Source organism: Cyprinus carpio, chromosome B1 (genome assembly GCF_018340385.1).
Source record: "Cyprinus carpio isolate SPL01 chromosome B1, ASM1834038v1, whole genome shotgun sequence".
In the NCBI taxonomy this organism is placed as follows: domain Eukaryota; kingdom Metazoa; phylum Chordata; class Actinopteri; order Cypriniformes; family Cyprinidae; genus Cyprinus; species Cyprinus carpio.
This window is the reverse complement of record NC_056597.1, coordinates 8,309,359-8,330,045: the sequence shown is the minus strand read 5'-3', so window position 1 is coordinate 8,330,045 and position 20,687 is coordinate 8,309,359. Positions and strand designations below refer to the sequence as shown.

General features: G+C 38.3%; 2 protein-coding genes across 2 annotated transcripts; one reads left to right on the top strand and one right to left on the bottom strand.

Moving 5' to 3' along the window:
• Nucleotides 1-34: 34 nt before the first annotated feature.
• znf654 (zinc finger protein 654) lies at nucleotides 35-15,570 on the bottom strand. Its single transcript, XM_019108736.2, has 9 exons — nucleotides 15,410-15,570; nucleotides 14,446-14,591; nucleotides 12,432-12,513; nucleotides 12,175-12,310; nucleotides 11,523-11,725; nucleotides 5,429-5,565; nucleotides 5,133-5,274; nucleotides 1,166-4,964; nucleotides 35-1,087 (listed from the first exon to the last, which is right to left on the bottom strand). Exons 1-9 carry the CDS (start codon nucleotides 15,533-15,535, stop codon nucleotides 1,077-1,079), a joined length of 4,782 nt encoding a protein of 1,593 aa, XP_018964281.2. The 5' UTR covers nucleotides 15,536-15,570; the 3' UTR covers nucleotides 35-1,076.
• Nucleotides 15,571-15,993: 423 nt separating this feature from the next.
• cldng (claudin g) lies at nucleotides 15,994-18,203 on the top strand. The gene is made up of 3 exons (XM_019111806.2): nucleotides 15,994-16,143; nucleotides 16,222-16,301; nucleotides 17,394-18,203. The coding sequence occupies exon 3, from the start codon at nucleotides 17,396-17,398 to the stop codon at nucleotides 18,020-18,022; it is 627 nt and encodes a 208-aa protein (XP_018967351.1). The 5' UTR covers nucleotides 15,994-16,143; nucleotides 16,222-16,301; nucleotides 17,394-17,395; the 3' UTR covers nucleotides 18,023-18,203.
• Nucleotides 18,204-20,687: the final 2,484 nt, after the last annotated feature.

Sequence of the window (20,687 nt, the reverse complement as noted above, 5' to 3'; positions counted from 1 at the left end):
AAAAAAAAAAAAAAAAAAAAAAGAATAAATAAGACTGTTACTGTTCATCAATGGAACAGTTATAAACATGCCTCTGTCTGAGACACAAATTAGTCCTCCCCTTACAATTTTCTTGAGTTTAAAAAGAAGTCATTTAGAATATGTCATGACATTGTTCAATGAGGCTTTGTGGCACATATACACTCCTCCGTTAACAGGAGAATCTGCCCAGCAGCACCAGTTACAGGCCAGCAGTTCTTTAGGCTTTCTCAACTGAAGTCAAAGTCCTTCATTTAAAGACTTGATGTCTTTAATTCTTCCCAAGTGTCCACTGACTTAAACATATGCGAGTTAATGACATTTGCAAAATATGCAATTAGTAACAATTTACAAAGGTTCACATATGAAGTTTAAAAAAAAAAAAATAATAATAATAATAAAAGAACATATTTAGAGTGTGCTTGAAATACTTAAAGTGGCCTACTAGTTTCCATCCAGTACTTCTGCTCATAAAGCACAATGTAACACTGGTAAATACCTGACCCACTGTCTCAAAACCAGGTTAAACTGTTCATTAACCACCACATAGCACAACATTTTGTGCTTTCTAGAGCAGGTATTTACCCTGGCCAGAAAGACAGACCAACTCGTCTTGTAGTGTCATGGTCCTTGGTGGCCTCTCATATCCAGGAATTGAAAAGACGAGCAAAAAATGAGAGAACAGGCTAAGCACTGTGACAGGAAGTGAGGAGAGAGTCAAAAGCAACTGTTGTGCATTTTATAGAAAGACAAACTTATTCATTTTCTAGCAAAGATGACAATCGAATAAAAAAATAGTCTTACTTAACACTTAAAAAAAAGAAAAAAAAAAAAGAATGTCAGATTTTTTTAAGAATAATAAACAGACCTTCGCTCTGAAATAAAGCAGCAGATCAGCCATAGAAGACTACAATGAGGGATAATTCATTTCCCATGTAGTCCTCAATCTAGTTCCGTTTTGAGATGCTGAAAAAGATGCGAAGCACACACTCAAGAACGCTGATTGCCCACAGCAGCATTCAGCAATTTTCTCAGTAGACAGGCTTGCTTCTCCAAATTCAGGAGGCACCTGTTGAAAACAAAAACAAAGTATTCAACAACAAAAATTAAATAAATAACTTGAGATTCATAATAAAAAGGTACTTACTTTCATCATCCGAATCAAATCCAAAGAGGGATGTGCATTTGTCCTTATGTGTCTGCAGCTCTTCCTCACTGTTGAAAGACTGAAAGCATCGAGAACAGCGCTGCCTGGTAGGCAGTTTTTCTGGCTTTGAGACAGAGCTTAATAACTTTGAGCCCACCTGGGGCTCCTTCCAGCGTTTTGGCATGCTAATGTAAGACTCATCCAGATAGGCAGAGGGAAGAGGTCGAACGAATCGTTTAGTTACAGGTTTACCTAAAACCGGTGGTTCCTGCTCTTTATTGACTGGATCTGAGGGTTTGGGAGGAACAACTTTGTCACCCTCGCTATGCCCATTAACAAGGCTATGGTTTTTGCTACTGTAGTTTACGGAACCTTTATTGAGGACTAAAGGTTTTCCATCATCTTGATTTGCAGGACCCTTCGAATTGGCTGTACCCAGAATTTGTTGACTGACTGAAGAATATGCCGGTGCCTCCATATTATCTTCCTGGCTTCGAGCGGCTCCGTGCCCTATTGGTTCAGATTCTTTGGGGAATGGATTTTTTCCCGAATCTGTATTGGGTTGATAATGCGTTTTCTCATGCTTATACAGGAGCATACCGCTCTCAACTTGCATAGAGCAGCCAGGAAAGCAGCACATTGCTTTCAAGGGATGATGGCTTAACATGTGTTCACTAAGCTCCATACGTGTTTGGTACCTCTCCTTGCAGCCGTAATGGTTGCATGGGAACTTGAGCTCACCTCTGTGGCATATCACATGGTCAAAAAAATGCTGAGGGTTGAATATCTTTCTGCAACAGAAAAGACATTTTTCCTTTCCAAAGTTGAAAAAGAACACAAGCGCCTTCTTGTCGCCATGGTGGTGAGATAACACATGGGAAAGGACAAGGATTGACTTTGCACTAAACGTACATATCTCCACAGGGCATCTGACATGCGTAGATGCTCCAGTTCTTTTTCCCTGGAGTGGTGTGGAAGGCTGTTTGGGTTTGGGTTTGGGGGGAGTCCCATTCTTATGCTCTATTGGATTTATTTCCTTAAATTCAGTATTACTGTCTTTGGGTTCCTGATTCTCAGAAATGGCTTCCGGGCTGTTTGTTATCTTCCTCTTCTTTAAATCTTCTCCATCCTCTTTTTGATCTCCAGGAGCATTCTTCTTCTTCTTTTTCAGCCCAGAGTCCAGCATTTTATCTTTTCTTTTCAATTTTGTTTTGCTCTTGTCTTTTGTCACTTCTGCATTCTCAGATTCAGTCTTGACACTGACTTTTGGACTTTCTACACTCTCAGTTTTCACTTTGCTGTCCTGTGGTAATGATGTCTGAATCTTTTCATCGAGGGTATTTGTCTCAGGCTCACTTTTCAATTTTCTTTTCTTTCTCATCACCCCATTTTCCCTATGAACCAAGTTGCCCTTGGTATCTGAATGGTTGTCATCTGGAGTTAGTGTTTGCATAGTCTTTGCTCTCTTCCTTACTAGTCCCATTCTGAAAACCTTTTTGTTCTCATCTATGGACTGAGATCTCTTTGCTAACGCATGTTTTCTCTTCATCTTGCAATCTTTCTCCTTTTGTTCTTCCGATGTACTTGGGGGATCTGAATTCTTAACTAACCTTGCCCGCAATCTCACCTTAGGCTCTGAACTTTGCCCTTCCCTGTGCAAATCTGTGATGTTCAAAGTACAGTTTAACCTCATTTTGAGGTTTCTTAACCTATTCTTCATAGCAGGATTCACACGTTTAAACAGTCTTGTCTGGGAATGTCGCAAGGTGTTCTCAGTGGCATTCTCACAAATATTTTCATTAAAAAGCCCATTAGACTTTTTCAGCTCTTGAATGTGCACTTTAAAATGGACTGATGGGCTGCGTCCATGAGTGTAGCGTTTGTGACAGAACATGCACTTTCTGTCAATCCGATGATGCCACATTGCATGCCGCAGAATGTATTGGTATTTGGTTTCTTTATTGCAAAGGCTGCAGTTAACTGAAAGCTGGCAACTTGCATCACTTGGGGGAATAAGGTCAGGGACTAGACCATCAACAGCTGTGTGCATTTCCGCTGATGTCTCCTCAGGTCTTGGTGACAGCTCTGGCAACTCCGTCCTCTCATGCACAATTTTAGAAGAAGTGGCAATCTCGCTTTTACTCAAAGTAGCAACTGTAGCATCAGGGAGCATTGTCACTTCAGTGAGAACTGGAGGAGCATCCTCATGAAGACCCGTCACGTTTTCTGGCATACTATCAGGTACAGGAATGGCATCAGCTGTGGTAAGTTCTGGTGGAAGATCAACAGTAGTATTTTCTGGAGGACTAATAGGACTGTAAGGACCATAGTCTGGATATTTGGTGTTTGCATCTTGAGGACTTGATAACTCATTAACTTTTGGATGTTCAATGAATTCTTTAACTGGCTCAAGAATGGCTTCAGCAGGAGTGGATGGTTCCTCATTTGTAACTAGGATTGGTGTAGCCTTGATTTCCACAGCATTTTTATCCTGTGCAGCAGCTTCAAGGCTTTCTGCGGGTTCACACTGTTGCTCAGCAGACTGTCTTTCTTGTTTGGATTCATTATGGTCCACCTTAACTTCATCTTTAGGTATAGTGGTGACTGATATTCCTTCTAATTCAACTGGTCTTGAATATGTGTGGAATTTACGAACCATAGAAAGGCCTTGCTCCCAGAAAACAATCTCCTCCGTCACCCTGAAGTCCTTTTTCCTACATGGAGTAGATTCTGCTGATAGTAACTTGATAAGAGACAAAGCACTGTCAGGCCATTTCAAATTCTCTTGAGATTCGGTTTTGTCAGTACTGCTTTCAGTCATATGAGGGTTCTCTGTGGAAAACAGTGTGGCCTGAACATCAGAAGAGAGGTCAACTTCATTATCAGGGTAGGACAATTTCATTGTAATTTCACTTAATGGCTCCTCAACTGAAATATCCTTTAAAAGATTTGACTGCTTTGGTTTCCTTCCTGGTTTCTTGTCTTGTTGCGGTTCACTGTTTTCTGCTTGGGCAGCCAACTGGTCCAAAAGCCATTGTGGTTTCCTTCCCTTGCGCTTCAGAGTGTTCATTTCAGTCTGCCGCGAAAGGAGTCTCTGGCGTCTACTATTAAGTTGCCTGGCATGATTTTTTGCCGAGTCCAATTGCCTAAATGAACGTCGAACAGGAGAGGCCTCTGAATCTTTTACAAGACGTGTCCCTGGCTTCCTCCCCCGCCTTTTGCCTGGAGGTTTGGAGGATGCTTCCCCTGAGGCAGAATTATCCCAAGTTTTCTCTGACTCCACTTCCTGGTTTTTTCGATTGGTAGGTTTCTCTGCTTTACTGATAGTCCCATATGTGTTGTCTGCATAACACTGACAACATCCTTTCACACAGTAGCTTGGCATCCACTTGTCCCTTTGCATGATTTCACATAAAGCTGCTTTACCAACCTTATCGCTCATTAGCTTCAGACAGTTTGTTTCAATGTTAAGAAGGCTCCAGAACTCAGGGTCAAAGTACAGGTCTTTTTTCAGGATCTGGAGAACCTCAAAGCGTACACTGTTACCCACAAGACTGGTGTCTGCATGGTACTCTTGATCAGGGTGAGTATACAGGAGGAACACATTCTTGTATGACTCAACAGTTCTCTCTAGGAAGAAAACTAGCAGTGCACAAGCCCTACAGACCTCAAGGTCATTGGGGAGCAGGTATGCAATGGTTTTGTAGATAAGAGACTTGGCGACTGGATCATTCTTAAGGTCAGTCTGCAAGGCTCGAGCACAAAGCTCCACACAAAACCCCAGGCCATCTTTTCCAAACTGAAAAAATAAAACCACAAATTTTATTGCTGTGATCATTTTAATAAAAGACACTTAAAAAGAACATTTCATAAACACTACCGTACTATAAATATTGATATGTGTGTTCAATTCGATTTTTGTCTATGTCTACAATTACATGTTTAATACAATGACAAAATATCTTACCTCTGCCAAAATAACCTTCATAAATGGGAAAATCGCTTTTATGTTGGTGGCTGACAGGATCATTATTTTGCATTCCTCTAGGAAGCCTTGCTTGGAGAGGTTCAATCGCAGGTAGAGTCTGCTCCATATGAAGACCAAATCCCTTTATGGGAATAAAAATAAAGCGCAAGAAATAAGACAGTGATCCTCTGCACCTTCAGTACTATCTTCTGGTCAGGCTGTTACAATGACTGTGTAAAAACATTGAATGCTACAAAGAGGGGCAATACACTGAACACAGTGCTTGAAAGACCCACCAAAGGTAGTACATTTCTCCAATCTGAAGCTTCTGAGATAGGAAGCCTTTACTCATCATCAAAACAGTCTCATCTTTCTCTTCATTCTCCATCATGCAGAGTATCTCTACAGCATTCTTCCCATCGATATCTGCCATCTTTAGGAAAGAAAACAATAGTGTGATCTTTAACATTGTTCATCATATTCCAATATTTTAAAACAATATATTGCAATATAATCCAATAGATTAAAAAAAAATATTTGGACATTTTTAATATCTTTTTTTAAGACCACTAAACATACCAGTCCATTAAAATGTAAGCCAAGTCAACCTAATGTGATACACAGGGATCGGCAACCTACGGCACGCGTGCCAACAGTGGCATGCAGAGGGATAATTGCTGGCATGTGAGCAATAGGGAAAATTGCATACTGATGTGCATTTTGAGGTAATAAGTTCTCATAGACACACAGCCAGTTAGGAGCTATAAATACTAAAGTGTGAGAATTAACTTGCGCTAGTCTACGGATGCACGCGTGAGTGCTGCACATACTAGGCACTTCAGATCAAAGCCTCAGTGGTCTAACAAGTGCTCATCAATGTCAAAATGACTGAGATGGCCAATCAAATCAAAGTAGGCGGGGTTTACTGTTGACAGAAACAGAGCGCGAAGCGTCAGTTTAACGTTAAAAAGAGCAAAGTAAGATGTAGCTGCAAACCATTTAATATTAGTCAACTTTTAACAATACGTTTTATGATAGAAATGTTAAATGACCAACAGCTATATCCAGTGATGCAAACTAATAAATTTTTTTCTCTCTCAAATATGGCCATTTTCAGAGAGAGAGAGAGACGTGAATACTGTCTGTGTCTCTCTCTACAAACAATGAAGCTAAGTTTAGTTACTTAAAAAAAAAAAAAACAGTGATTTTACCCCCCTCATTGCTGATAAATATAATGTGATTCAGTATCGATTAATAAAGGTCTTCTGAATGTTACTTTTTGCACAGTACAATCTCAGATCTCTGTGTGTGAGTGGTGTGTGTGTGAAGGTGCGCGCATCAATTAAAGCAGCACATTGATATAGAATGGTGATTAAACTCAAGGGTTTTAATGCATTGGCCTTGTCACATACACATACAGTGGTGTCACACTGTATATCTGTTATTCAAGAAACTTTTGAAAAGTATCAAAAACAATTAAAAAAAAAAATTAGGAAATATTTGCATGGAAATCAAATAGGCCTAGTGTTTTTTTATCATATCATTTAAAAATGTTTATGTACAGAATGTATTTTGGGGGGGGGGGTTAACCAGAAAAATTTAAAATGGAACGTCATGCCGAAAAGGTTTCAGGCCCCTGGTATAGTTGTATAGTTTGAGGTTATTTAAAGTTTAAGCTAGTTTGATGTTATTTAAAGCTTTAGTTATGCACACTGCCGTCCTACACATGAACAGACCACTAAAACGTAAGTCAACTCAACATAATGTGATATTCTACAGTTTGCATGACAATCACACCTCTGCAATTCCACTGAATTAAGAAATCTTTCCCATAACTTGTTCATTTGTTCCCTCAGCATAGTTAAACTGTGACCAAGTTGTACTAAATCATTGCTTAGTTTTAATTTAAAGTTTAGCCAGGTGTGGAAAAAGAAATTCAGATTCTGTTACAGAAGTGCAAGCCAAAAATCCAAAGATTGTGCCAAAATACACACAGTCAAACAATGGGGTAAAACAAGGATAAACACAGGGAGTGTTTTTGCAAGATGGAGAAATTTGATGGAATGTCTGGGTTTCAATCGTTACGGCATACTCGTTCTCAGCGCCGTCAAAATAAAAGTCCCGCCATGAAAGCATTGGCCAAACAGAAAAACATATCGGCCGATGCCGATATTTGAAAAATGCCAAATATCGGCCGAGGCGATATATCGGTCGACCACAGATCAAAAGATTAAAGATCTGTAAAAGCTGTGTTTGTGATGTCTGAGTTGGGGCAAATAATAAGCTATAGGCACAAATGAACATGTTGTGGAAACAAATTTTGAATATCTATTTTTTTATATCTATTTTTTCCACATATCATGTCTACGGCTCCCTATTACAGAGTATTTCACAAATGCTGGTTATTCAGTTTTGCTTTCCCCAGCAGCTCAACATCCTATTTAAATGTCTTGCTTGTGTGTAAAAATATAATTAGCTTTTCAATTTACAGTGTCAACTGCATTAGAATATTGGGAGAAACATGAATATATGAAAGAAGAGATGGCATCTATCCTGCTTGTGTCCCACAGCCCTCTAAATTTCTAGATACTACATTTCTGCTTTCCATGTTCAAAGACAATTTGTATTTTAATGCACTTTTAAAGCCTGAATCACATTAAAAGTGTCATTTGTACATCGACCGCTATCTGCTGTGGTTGGCCCCTTTACTAGAACAGTGGTAAAAAATAAATAATAATGCCACAGTCACAGCCCTACTATTGTATTATTTTACAGTAAAATACTTATTTTGCAGGAGACAAATGCATGTGCTTTTCTTCATGTGGACTTTACAAACTAAAAATGTTTTTGGCCTTCCCAGTTCAATAAAAAATATTTGTACTAAATTATGAATAAATGATCTACCTTACAACAAACTGTTTCAGCCCAGCAAAAGTTCACTGACTGTCTATGTGCAGAGTTGTAGACTTTCAAGAATGCTGCCATTATTTATCAATTAAGCCAACACTGCACAATAAGTCTCTTATTTACACCACATCTTTGCTTCGCTAATTATAAATGAGGCATTCCAGTCTTCTGCACCAATCATTTGCAGTGCATCTTAGGGGTTACACCATCAAGATACTGCTAAAAAAGCAGGACGAAAAAAAAAGTTGGAATTATACATAATATACAACTATTCATACAACTCGCAATCCCTCTTTTTTATTATTTCACTTAAGCTCAATGGAAAAAGACGCACTTGCCATGGACACCAAAATCAATGGCTCTCATCCTTTTTGACTTCAAGGCCCTCCTTTTACAAGACAGGTGGCCTTTATTAATATAACTCCGATTGGTCCGAAAGAAGAAAGTCGAGTTGAAGGTGAGGACTATCCCTTTAAAATAACAAAATTAAAACTAAATTAAAGACTTATTGGGGTATGCGGAGGCCCACTGGTTAAGAACCACTGGGTGACATGATATTACATATTTGGCATACCTCTAACTGTACGTCTTTCTTAATTGCTGAATGAGATCATAGACTGTATAAAAACATGGAGATAGTGTCCGTGATGTCACCCGTAGACTCCTGAAGAGCGTTTTTGAAGCACAAAAAGTGTGCAGAGCTTTTTCGGTAGTATTATAATCACATTGTGAGTGTATATTAGCACCTTTTGTTGTTTTCTTGTGGTATCCGTTTGGACACGGAAGCGGTGCTACATGACGTCAGACTTAACAAGCGAATACAAAGCGGTGCTACGTGACGTAAGAGGCTGTAAACATGTTTTTTTTTTTTTTCTGCTGTAAAGTTGGGCATTTTAACATGGGGAGTCTATGGGACTGACTCCCTTTTGCAGCCAGCCTCAAGCGGCCAGTCGATGAATTGCAGTTTTAGTCACTTCCTTGTTGGCTTCTTGAGAGAGAGCGGGAGGTTGCCGCTTGAATGAGATTCACTGTTAATGGTCCCCTTCAGTACATTTATTCTGGAGACTTTCATCTTTTATCATAGTTTAGAAACGATCACACCTATGATAATATAAAAATGATGGTATCCAAGAAAGTTTGTGTAACACTAAATATATAACACTAAATAGCCTTATATCACTTACACCAGCACAAAAACTTGCTCTTTATTAATATGATACCCAAGACAGCAAATCATTTTAAGTCTGGACTTTAATGCAACACAGCACCTTTACTCAGCAAATTTACTAAGTGCTTACTCCCAAAAGCAAAAGTAAGAATGGAGAAGTTTTGCTTTTTTTAAGGTATGAAATCTTTGTTCGGGGCAAAAAAAAAAGACCACATATAATCCAGATACATCCAGGCCTATTTCACGCCAAGTGTGGTGTAACTAGGGCTGGGCGATATAGCTAAAAGAATTATCAATGATATAATGTTTCATATCATTCGGTATAGATAATTCTTGACATTTTTTATAAAACTTTTTTTTACATTTAACCAATGTATTTTTAATTTACCCAATTTATTAAGACTTTTTTGTTTTAAAAGTCAAATGGGTTAAATGCAGAGCACAAATTCTGAGTATGGGTCACCATACTTGGCTGTATGTCACTTTCACACTTCACACATATTGTCCAGCAGTTATAGATTTCTAAGCCAATTAAAAGCTAGAAATTAAAGAAAAATTTAACTTGCATATATATACATATATATAATTTATGTCCCCCTCACTTCTGAAAAGATGGCTACGCCCCTGACCCTCACTTCTGAAAAGTTTTGTTGTAAAATGATGATGTGTATTTTGTGAGTGTTGTTGTTCAGTAATTTTACACATGATAAAAACGTGCACTTAATTTGCTTGGAAAATACTTGCAAATACGGCAGTTCTAAAAAACGTACAGTAGCCTAACCTAATAATAATCTATGTACCATGTAATGGCCTACCCTTTACGTTGTCAGTAATTACTGTGCTGCTAATTTATGATTTGGGAGTGATTTGTTTGTTAGAAAAATGTTAGGCTACCTTATTAAAAGTATTGCTCTTAACAGACCTGTGTGTTTTGTATCACTAGTGCAGTGTCCGTTCTCGGAGCATATACGCACTGCCCGCATGAGGCGCGCTGCTTCCGGCTCGTGCTGTTCTTTAGTTTATTTAAAGTTTATTAATTCTGAATGTGTCGTGTGTCCATATTGCACCAAAATACGACACTGCACTCCCTTGGGTCCACAGCAACACACCCACCACGTGTGAAGTCGATTGGATGAACTGTTCTCGATACAATAAAAATGCAAACAGACAGACAGACACACAGAGATCCCTGCCTTTATTAGAGAGAAGAACATGTTCAGCCCGCTCCCTCTGAAAAAAGCTTAAAAAAAAATAAATAAATAAAAAAAACAGGTATTCGTACCAGTCCTAACAATAAGATCGTTAGGCTATTGTTAGCCTATATGTATAACAGTTTGTGCAAAATTAAAAAAAAATTAAAAAAATAATCACATTTGCTTAAATACATTTAGACCACTTAACTTGGTGATTGGTATCAGGATGTGAAAAGACTTTCAGCCAGCATAACAAAAATGTTTTTGAACAAGATCACCTACCCTGCCTTTAATTGTTTATTCAATGCAATGAAATAACAACTGTCTCTAAAAAATCGTGCATAACGTCTAAATTAACATATAAATCAAATATAATTTCGTAAATTGCATAAACTATTATGAACAAAACAACATCATGTATTTAATCAGAGCTCAATACAAAATGCTGAAATGCCGATCACACAGAATGCATTTAAAAACCTATGAGACGCAGTGAAATGGAATAAACCTCCACAAACTTGCGACGTGTTTTTTTTATTAGTTTTAAACTCTTTTAACTTGCGAGTGCAACAGTCATAGATGTTTGTCTAAAAAAAATGCGCAAAAAGTGTTCTGTGTGAATGGCTTGGTTTCGGTTTTAATCTAATAAAGATCTTCGCCTCGTTTCTATATTTCTCTAAAATTTTGAATGAATAACACAGCAGCAATACATCTCTTGGGTTCAACTGGATAGACTAACAAACATTAAATTGCAACAATGACACTTACATTATCACTGCATTTCGTTCAACACTAATAAGGCTACCCTAAGCACACCTAAAATTTGATTGCACTGTTTTTGCATTCAAATGCAATGTTTAAAATATAAAATCCTACTAATATTCATTTCTTTATTCACAATCTTCCCATCACAAGGTGGCACAGCACTCATTTCAGCTGTGTTTGTGTGTGCTATCTGCTTGTCACTCATATCATGTGCCATTAAATTAAACTATAGTGTAATTAGTGTGCGGTATATCGAACATTTTTCTAGTGTTATGAAGGTGCACCGTCAATAAATATCGATAACGTTTTATTGCCCAAGCCTAGGTGTTAATATTAATTAAATAACTTCTCACTCACCCCCTTGTTCAAGCGCTCATGAAGAGAAGCCCTCCAAAGACAGATGAGGTAAGCTTGCTTGAAATAGAGATGCCTCCCTACAACAGAGTGCCGGATGCATCTCCTTGTCAGTGCCAATGCCTCCGGAAGCCTCTCACATGCCACCAGATAACGCACACGTAGCTCAATGAAAACAGATACCTCTGAGCTCAGATATTTGTCCACTGTGAACAAAAACAATAAATAAAACTCATATTAGGGCTGGGCGATATATCGCATGCGATTGTCACGTGCATTTCATCAGTAAAGCCGGTTCCCTGATTACCGCTAAATCCCCATCACCTGCTTTTAAATGGAGCGCCATTTAATAGACAGAGCCGTCGTTCACTGACAAGCTACGCAATATCGCTTTAATTATCGAAGGCGATTCATCTGCGATAATGAACGCGAAAGTGATCTATGGCGCTGTCTATTAAATGGCGCTCCATTTGAAAGCAGGTGATGGCGATTTAGCAGTAATCAGGGAACCGGCTTTACTGACGAAATGCACGTGACAATCGCATTCGATATATCGCCCAGCCCTAACTCATATAATAATCAATTCCATTTACAGTTCAGGTAATGCATATAGATCATTTGATTTAAAAAAAAAAAAAAAACTTAATTTACTAACCGTCTTCTTGTGGTAGTTCTGAATCCTTGAGAATGGCCTGAAGAACAGGGTTTGCCCAAGGACCTCCATCTTTAATAATATGTCTAACCTGCAGAAGGTAAACATTCTGATGGCTTACCAGGCTCGCATAGCAGTCCTAGAATAGAGCAGAAAGACATCCAAATAAATACATGGATACATATGAGTAACACACACACACACGCAGAATTCAACATGATGCTCACCCAAGAATAATAGGATTGAGGTAATGCAGTTACCTGGAATGAGTCTAGAATGTCTTTTAAAGGATGCTCGATGAATTCATCTTTTCCAAAGAACAACAGCAGTTCGAAGATACTCCTGTAAATAAAAAATAAAATAAAAAATCATTCTGTAATTATTTTCTTTTATAACCTGTTGCTCCAATAAATGATACTGTAAGTCTTCCAGTGGATTTAGGGCCTATTCAGACAGGATTAGCTTTATATTAGTAGGCAAAGATGTTTTGGAACTTGCACTGCATTCGCTGTCTTTTTGAATTACTATTGTCAACTCAACCTCAGCAATTTCAACACACACCGTTTACCCATGAATTGACAATTAACATTACAGACATCCAAAGAAACAAATACTTAAAGGGTTACTCCACCGCAAAATGAAATTTTGGACATTATTCACTTACCCCCATGTCGTTCCAAATCTGTAAAAGATTTGTTAATCTTCAGAACACAATTTAAGATATTTTGGATGAAAACCGGTAGGCTTGGGACTGTCCCATAGACTGCCAAGTAAATAACAGTGTCAAGGTCCATAAAAGTATGAAAAGCATTGTCAGAATAGTCCATCTGCCATCAGTGATTCAACCGTAACGTTATGAAGCAATGAGAATACTTTTTGTACACGAAGAAAACAAAAATATCGACTTTATTCAACAATTCCTCTCCTCTGTGTCTCTCCAAATCAGCGTAGTGCCATTTTGACAATTCAGAGCAGTACACAGATGGCATACGCTCTTCTGTGTCAGCCGCGCTGCGACGATGCGTTGTTGTCTTTCAAACCAAAGTGTAAATACACGTAAAAAAACGTATCCTTGTGGCGTGGCTGAGCATACGCCGCCTGCGTACTGCTCAGATTTGCCAAAATGGTGCTACGCTGATTTGGAGAGACACAGAGGAGAGGAATTGTTAAATAAAATCGTTATTTTTGTTTTCTTCGTGTACAAAAAGTATTCTCGTAGCTTCATAACATTACGGTTGAATCACTGATGGCAGATGGACTATTCTGATGATGCTTTTCATACTTTCCTGGACCTTGAAACTGTTATTTACTTGGCAGTCTATGGGACAGTCTCAAGCCTACCGGTTTTCATCCAAAATATCTTAAATTGTGTTCCGAAGACGAACGAAGCTTTTACGGGTTTGGAACGACATGGAGGTAAGTGAATAATGACAAAATTTTCATTTTGGGATGGAGTATCCCTTTAAAGGCAAAGTTCACCTAAAAAAAGAAACTGCTGTCATCATTTACTGACAGCCATGTATGTGCAACACTAGTTAACTAAACAAAACTGCTGAGTTCAAATTAGTTACATTAATATATTTAAATGAATACAGTATTTTGAAAGTGTATATCTGAAGCACAACAAACCATCATAACAGTAAAGTTTTTTATGTCAAACTGGCATATATAACAATTAACCTTGCTTATAGGCTTGTTATACTACGGGTTATGATGGACAATACCAGTACGACAGTGATTCAGTTTATTTTAATAAACATGTCTATTGTCTATATTAGCTGATATTGATTAAATGAACGCTTAAGTTTAATATACATTGATTATTAAGCAAGGCAAGCAAACTGCATGATTATAACCTATTTTTCATCAGCATTCAGTATTAAATTTGACTGTATGATACAGTAAGATATTTCAAGTCACTTTTACAGACTGTTTTTAATGTCTGGGGGTTTGTTAAAACACCTCTGTTTAAACGCTAAAGAAATTAGTAACCCTGCACATCCCTATTCCAATCCTGTATGACTTTCCTTCTTCTGTGGAACAAAAAATATATTTCAAGAAATGTCGCAGTGGTTTTTTTTTCTGTTTTTTTTTTTTTAACTCTGTCTGTTTGGCAACCAACATTCTTCAAAATATCGATAATAAAGTCACACAGGATCATGACATGAGGGGGAATAATGACGACAGTCTTGTGACTTCAATGTGTGCTCTACTTCCTAAACGTTTTAAACCATTAAGTAACATTTAACGGCAAAAGCAGAAGTATATACTCACAGGGCCAGACTACTCAGAGTGTAGCGAACATGCTCGCATTCTGGAGGGAATGATGCCGCACCATGGACAAAATAGCACAGGGCGCTCTGCAACACCTGGAGCTGGGGAAGAGGCACTTGCCATCGTCCGGTTTGCTCCACCACCAACTAAAAAAAATAAAGAGAGACAATTCATAGAAACAGAAAATATTGACGGATTATATTACTATCATTATGTGCTCCTAAAGCCAGAAAATACTACTGTCAAGCGAATTTTGGTAATTGTTTATAGTCATGGAAGTCACTAGAATTTAATGACAGTACATGAACTTACTGATACAAATTAGGTAACGTCAATCAAACTTTCGTAAACCACCATAAAAGAGTTTATTTTTACAGAAAAAAAAGGATGGATTCATTAACTTAGCAACATTTTCATCAGAAATGAAAGCTGCATAGTAACTGATGGAACTAACCAGCGATTCTTTGCAGAGACTGGTTAACAAGACATCAACTATTGCTCACACTGACAGCATCGAGTTATTCTATCATTTAACACCCTGTAGTCGTGCATAAGGATTTATCAAACTGGGTTGGTCCGTTTTCTGTTTACTGAGATCGCTGGCCAATAAAATATGGTGAAGTGTGTATACGCTGATCTTTCGCAGTCTGCTTGTTTTGGAATGCAACTTTGGAATGCTAACTGTTAGCCGCATAACCAGCTAATGAAGCTAACTGAAAGAAAGTGGCAGCCCGAGTTTTACCAATCGTGATTAAAAATGATCTGTCAGACTGTTGAGATCTACTCCTACAGTATTTTGAAGACACCCGTAGTTAATGAGGTAAAATACAGTGAGATTTGGGCTCACGGTGGCTGTACACTGGGGGAGGGGAATCTACTGTCATGCTGCTAACACTGGTTAGCACATCTCTGTTTGCTTTTTATATAAAGCTCGCAAACGCTTTTGTCCAGCCTGTCATCTTACCTCACAGAATCTTTCACAGTACGTCTTGCTCTGGAGTCCGCGTTCGTCGCTTGCACTAGTGTTCAACAAAGTCTCCAGGTCTTTCTTAAACCTATCTAACTCCAATTCACTCTCTTCTTCCGCCATACTGCTTGTCTGAACCAGCGCGTACAACAGACCACGACTGTTACAGTGAGGCTAAGGACCGCCCATAGGAATCATCTGATTGGTGGAATGCCCTGTAAATTGTTCGTTGAGCAGTCAGTTTCTGCTTTGTGATTGGACGATGACCGCGTCAATCAACTGGTGGTCCCGGCGTAGGTCCACGCTGAACATTTTATTGGTTGTTCAGGAATGTTAATATTTTATCTGTCTCGTAATGAGCACCCCAAAAAACAAACAAGTTTTTAATTGTGTTCTTAATGAACTAAGTTTTCCAAGCAGGTGCACTTCAGTCTCATCACTCAATCACTGCTTTTGGCCATTTGATTGTAGTTTTGTGAAATAAAAGTATCATCGAATAAACTGTTAGGCTAATTAAATCTTTTTTTTTATTATTATTATTATTATTCTTTTATTTAATGTGTAACCTGATAATGAGCAATCATTATCAGCGTCATCAGTACAGCGTGCTACACTACAAACCAGTGAATCATTGATTGATGATCAGTCAATCACTGATGGATAGTCATTAAGAGAAGAGAACAGCATTTTCAAGTTGTTAGAGCAATATAAGTGAATGGAGCTTACAGACGGTATTGTTGTCGTAACAAACATTTTAATAGAGTTTTGATTTCTTGCACATAAGTACATTTTATTTGGTTTTGCTTCAGGACTTTGTAGAAACCATTGTGCATGGATTGGTGTGGGTGTATTTAGTTGCAAGCTCATCTACAACTTTGGAGGTTCCCAGGTAAGAAGTGTTTGTGGGTATTTTGAATTTCCCATTTCTGCAGCTTTTTAATATATTATTCTTGATTTACGTTAAACTCAATGTAAGTTGCATTGTCTTCGGTTTTGCAGTAGAGAGCAGTAAAGATGTAGTTGTATTGTTGTAGCTTACCGATGGCCTTACAGAAGTCCCTTTCAAACAGTGTGGCGATGTAACTAAATTGCTTAATTTAATTCCAAAATAAATGTAATTGTAACCTGTTACAGTTACTGAGAAAAGAATGAGTACATTTTCACACATCCACATACACATTTAAGTGGTTTCTTCATAAATTGCATTGAGCGTTCTTAAAATATGAAATGTCAATGTTTTAGGAGTTTAGAAAAGAAAGGAACACGCTTATTCGATAACCGTTTTATTTCCTATTTGGGTTTGTGTATATGCTTTATTTTAATATTAACGAACTTTTTTTTTTTTTTTTTTTTTTTCCTCAAGCCATTGTTTAGATGTCAGTGTGTCTTGTCATAGCTATGCAAAGATTTGATTTCAAAACTGTATCATAGCAACTAACTATATTTCTTGTTTTAGTTTTAAATCTGTTTTTGCCCTTAGAATGATCTCAGAGCTGGGGCTAAAGTCTGTTTTTGTGGTGGCTGTGCTGTCAAATTTAAATTTACCTTGGTTCAAGTGATGAAGGATATTGATAGTGACAATAATCAGTGTTAACACTGTCTGATTTACATATTAGAAAATGATTAGCCTAACAGTTGGAAAAAAAATAGAAATTTAGGGAAATAATCAAACGTAATCGGTTACATTACTTCAAAGTAATAGAAATAGTTGCACTACTTATTACATTTTAGGTAGAGTGTCTTGTAATCTGTAACCTATTACACTTCCAAAGTAACCTTCCCAACACTGCTTTCAAACCAGTTAGCTTCTTTTAGGCTCCTCCTCAAACGGTTTTACTTTTTTATTTAAAAAAAAATATATATTTTTAGAAACAATTACCTGTATACTTTCCTTTTTAAGTGGGTGTTGTTTTTTTATATATATATATGTATGTGTGTGTTTTTTTTTTTTTTTTTTTTTTTTATTTTTTATTTTTTGCAGACATGTCTACCATCTTACAGCTCCTTGGAACTACACTTGGCATTCTCGGCTGGCTGGGCATCATCATATCATGTGCCCTTCCTCTATGGCGTGTGACTGCTTTTATTGGGACCAACATTGTGACTGCACAGATTATGTGGGAAGGGCTGTGGATGATCTGTGTAGTGGAGAGCACTGGCCAAATGCAGTGTCAGGTGTACGACTCCATGCTGGCTCTTCCTCAAGACATGCAGGCCTCTCGAGCAATCCTTGTCTTTGCTTCCCTTGTTGGTTTAATAGCAATATTTACTAGTTTTGCAGGTGGTAAATGTGTTAACTGCTTGCCAGACGGTATTGCAAAGGCCCGGGTTGCTGTAGCAGGAGGGGCCGGCTTTGTCACTGCAGGGGTCTTGGGTTTGGTGCCACCTAGCTGGACTGCCCATCAGGTCATTGGGGACTTTTACAATCCTGTAGTGCCCCAGGCTCAGAAGAGGGAGTTGGGAGCAGCTATCTTTGTCTGTTGGGGGGCAGCAGTTCTCCTGCTGATTGGTGGAGGACTCCTTTGCAGCTCTTGCCCAAAAGGAAGAATGTCTCATGGGGGTCGGTATATGGCAGCTTCTCAAAATGGAAGGGAGCGCTTGTATGTGTGACTGCAGGATGTCTGACTATTGAGAACTGATGTGTGGATGGTTTGAGTGTCTTATTTTTTTAGATGTCTGTGTGTTTGTTGTTTTTTTTTTTTTTTTATTATTTTATTTTTTTGTGATAAGAATTTCAACCTGTTGCTGAATTGTGGTCAGTTGAGCTAAATAAAATACCATTTTTATCCAACAGAGGGCAATATTGATTCTATAGTGACTTATTTTTGCTGTAGCAGGAGGGGCCCTGAAAGGGCTAAATTATGACATTGATAAATTTGACGTTGTGCCAGTATTCTGAATTGCATCTATTTTTCCAGGACAAATAAGTGAAATTGGCACATACCATAGAGGTCTACAATTCTGGACAAAGCAAAACATTAACACCGTCATCTCTGTGACAGTTTGTCTGCTGGTGCAGGAGCCACCAGACAAAAGTGATTTTTATATATATATATGAGAGCGAGAAGGTAACAACGTCCACCTCTGTAAGGGAGAGGAAGTGTAACTCAACAAGGTTGTTAATGTTTTCCATCAATGTTTACAGACACTGTGGTGGCATTCCTTTGTCGTGTTTTAAGAAGACCCCAAATATGGCTAATTCTGAAAGGAATTCAGAGTTGAATGTTATTAGTTAGTCAATTATGTAACAATTGTGTTTCCAATCAAAATCTGTTAATGCAGTAAACAGACTCCCATCTTCCATGCAGATGGAACTGGCTCTTGTGTTTCTCTCAGGATCCCCTTTTTTTTTTTTTTTTTTTTTTTTTTTTTTTTTTTTACATTTAATCATTTAGCAGACGCTTTTATCTAAAGCGACTTACAAATGAGAACAATAGAAGCAATCAGATCAACGAGAGAACAACAACAGTATACAAGTGCCATGATAAGTCTCAGTTAGTCTAGCACAGAACTCGTAGAAAGTGTTGTTTTTTTTGTTTTTTTTTTCCCAAGAATAGGATAGACAAGAAAAGAGAAGGTAAGTGCTAGTATTAGTTGGACAATTGCTGGCGAAAAAGATGAGTCTTTAGATGTTTTTGATGAGTAGAGTAGAGACTCGGATGTTCGAATTGAGATAGGGAGGTCATTCCACCAGCCGGGCACAGTCCAGGAAATGGTCCGTGAGAGTGATTTTGAACCTTTTTGGGATGGTACCACAAGGCGCCGTTCACTTGCAGAACGCAAGCTTCTGGAGGGCGCATAAGTTTGAACTAGTGAGTTTAGATATATTGATGCCGTGCCAGTGGTCCTCTTGTAGGCAAGCATAAGTACCTTGAATTTGATGCGAGCAGTTACTGGTAGCCAGTGTAACCTGATGAGGAGAGGAGTAACGTGAGCTTTTTTGGCTCATTGAAGACAACCCTATCTGCTGCATTCTGGATCAGTTGTAGAGGCATGATAGTACATGCAGGAAGGCCCGCTAGGATAGCGTTTCAATAGTCCAGTCTGGAGAGGACAAGTAGTTGGGTGGCTTGCTCTGACAGGAAGGGTCTAATCTTCCTAATGTTGTATAGGGCAAATCTGCAGGACCGGGTCATTGTAGCAATATGGTCTGTGAAGCTTAGCTGATGATCCATCACAACTCCTAGGTTTCTGGCTGTCCTGGAAGGAGTTATGATTGACGAACCCAGCTGTATAGAGTAGTTGTGATTTAACGATGGGTTAGCTGGAACCACCAGCAGTTCTGTCTTGGTAAGGTTGAGCTTAAGGGGATGGTCATTCATCCAGCTTGAAATGTCACTCAAGCTGCAATGCGAGCAGCTACCGTCGGATCATCTGGTTGGAATGAGAAGTAGAGTTGAGTGTCATCAGCATAGCAGTGATAGGAAAAGCCATGCTTCTGAATGACAGATCCTAATGACGTCATGTAGATTGCTCTTGCCAGTCACAGGGCTTCACTAACTGAGAGCAGGGCAGTCTCAGTTGAGTGGCCGCTTACTTGAAGGCCCTCCTGGGAGAAAGGCTGTGTCTGCCATCTTTGCTCATGGGTGCTCAGTTCTGTGCCCAGATTTTTCTTGCACCCAATCAAGACCACTAATGCTGCCTTCAAGAGCACCTAGAAAACTCATTATTATGTGTCACAGATTCAAGATGAAAACAAAAAATAATGAACATTAAACTCATATCTACATCTGAATTCAAAAGTTAACTATCTCTATTATACTTAATAAAAGCACTTATGCATATTATAGTATCAGAACTAAGTGTTTGTTACATGAACTGAAAGTTGAATGATTAACTTTGTACTTGTTAAAAATGATAAAAATGACTAAAATACAGCATGTATGTACAATCAAAATAATCTGTGAAATGCTTTCCATTTTTAATGATACATAGATTATACAGTAGTCACCATTTGAGGTGGATCAAAAAAGTTCACCAAAGTTGTCCAAAGACAAGAATGGTTTTAGGACCACTTTGATGAAAGGTTTTGATCCACTTCAAATGGTGACTAGTGTATAATAGCATCTTTAGTATAGATTAGTCGTTCCAGAATGTTTTAAATCAACACACCTTTTCCAACACCACAGCAACTTTTATATAATTTACAATTACTAGTTTCCCACCCATAAATACAGGTTTGTTCTGTCATTTGTGTGCTCAGAACTTTTAATTGCAATATTTCCAACTCCACTTGAAGGGCACATATTCACTCCGGTGCAAGCGGAAAATGACA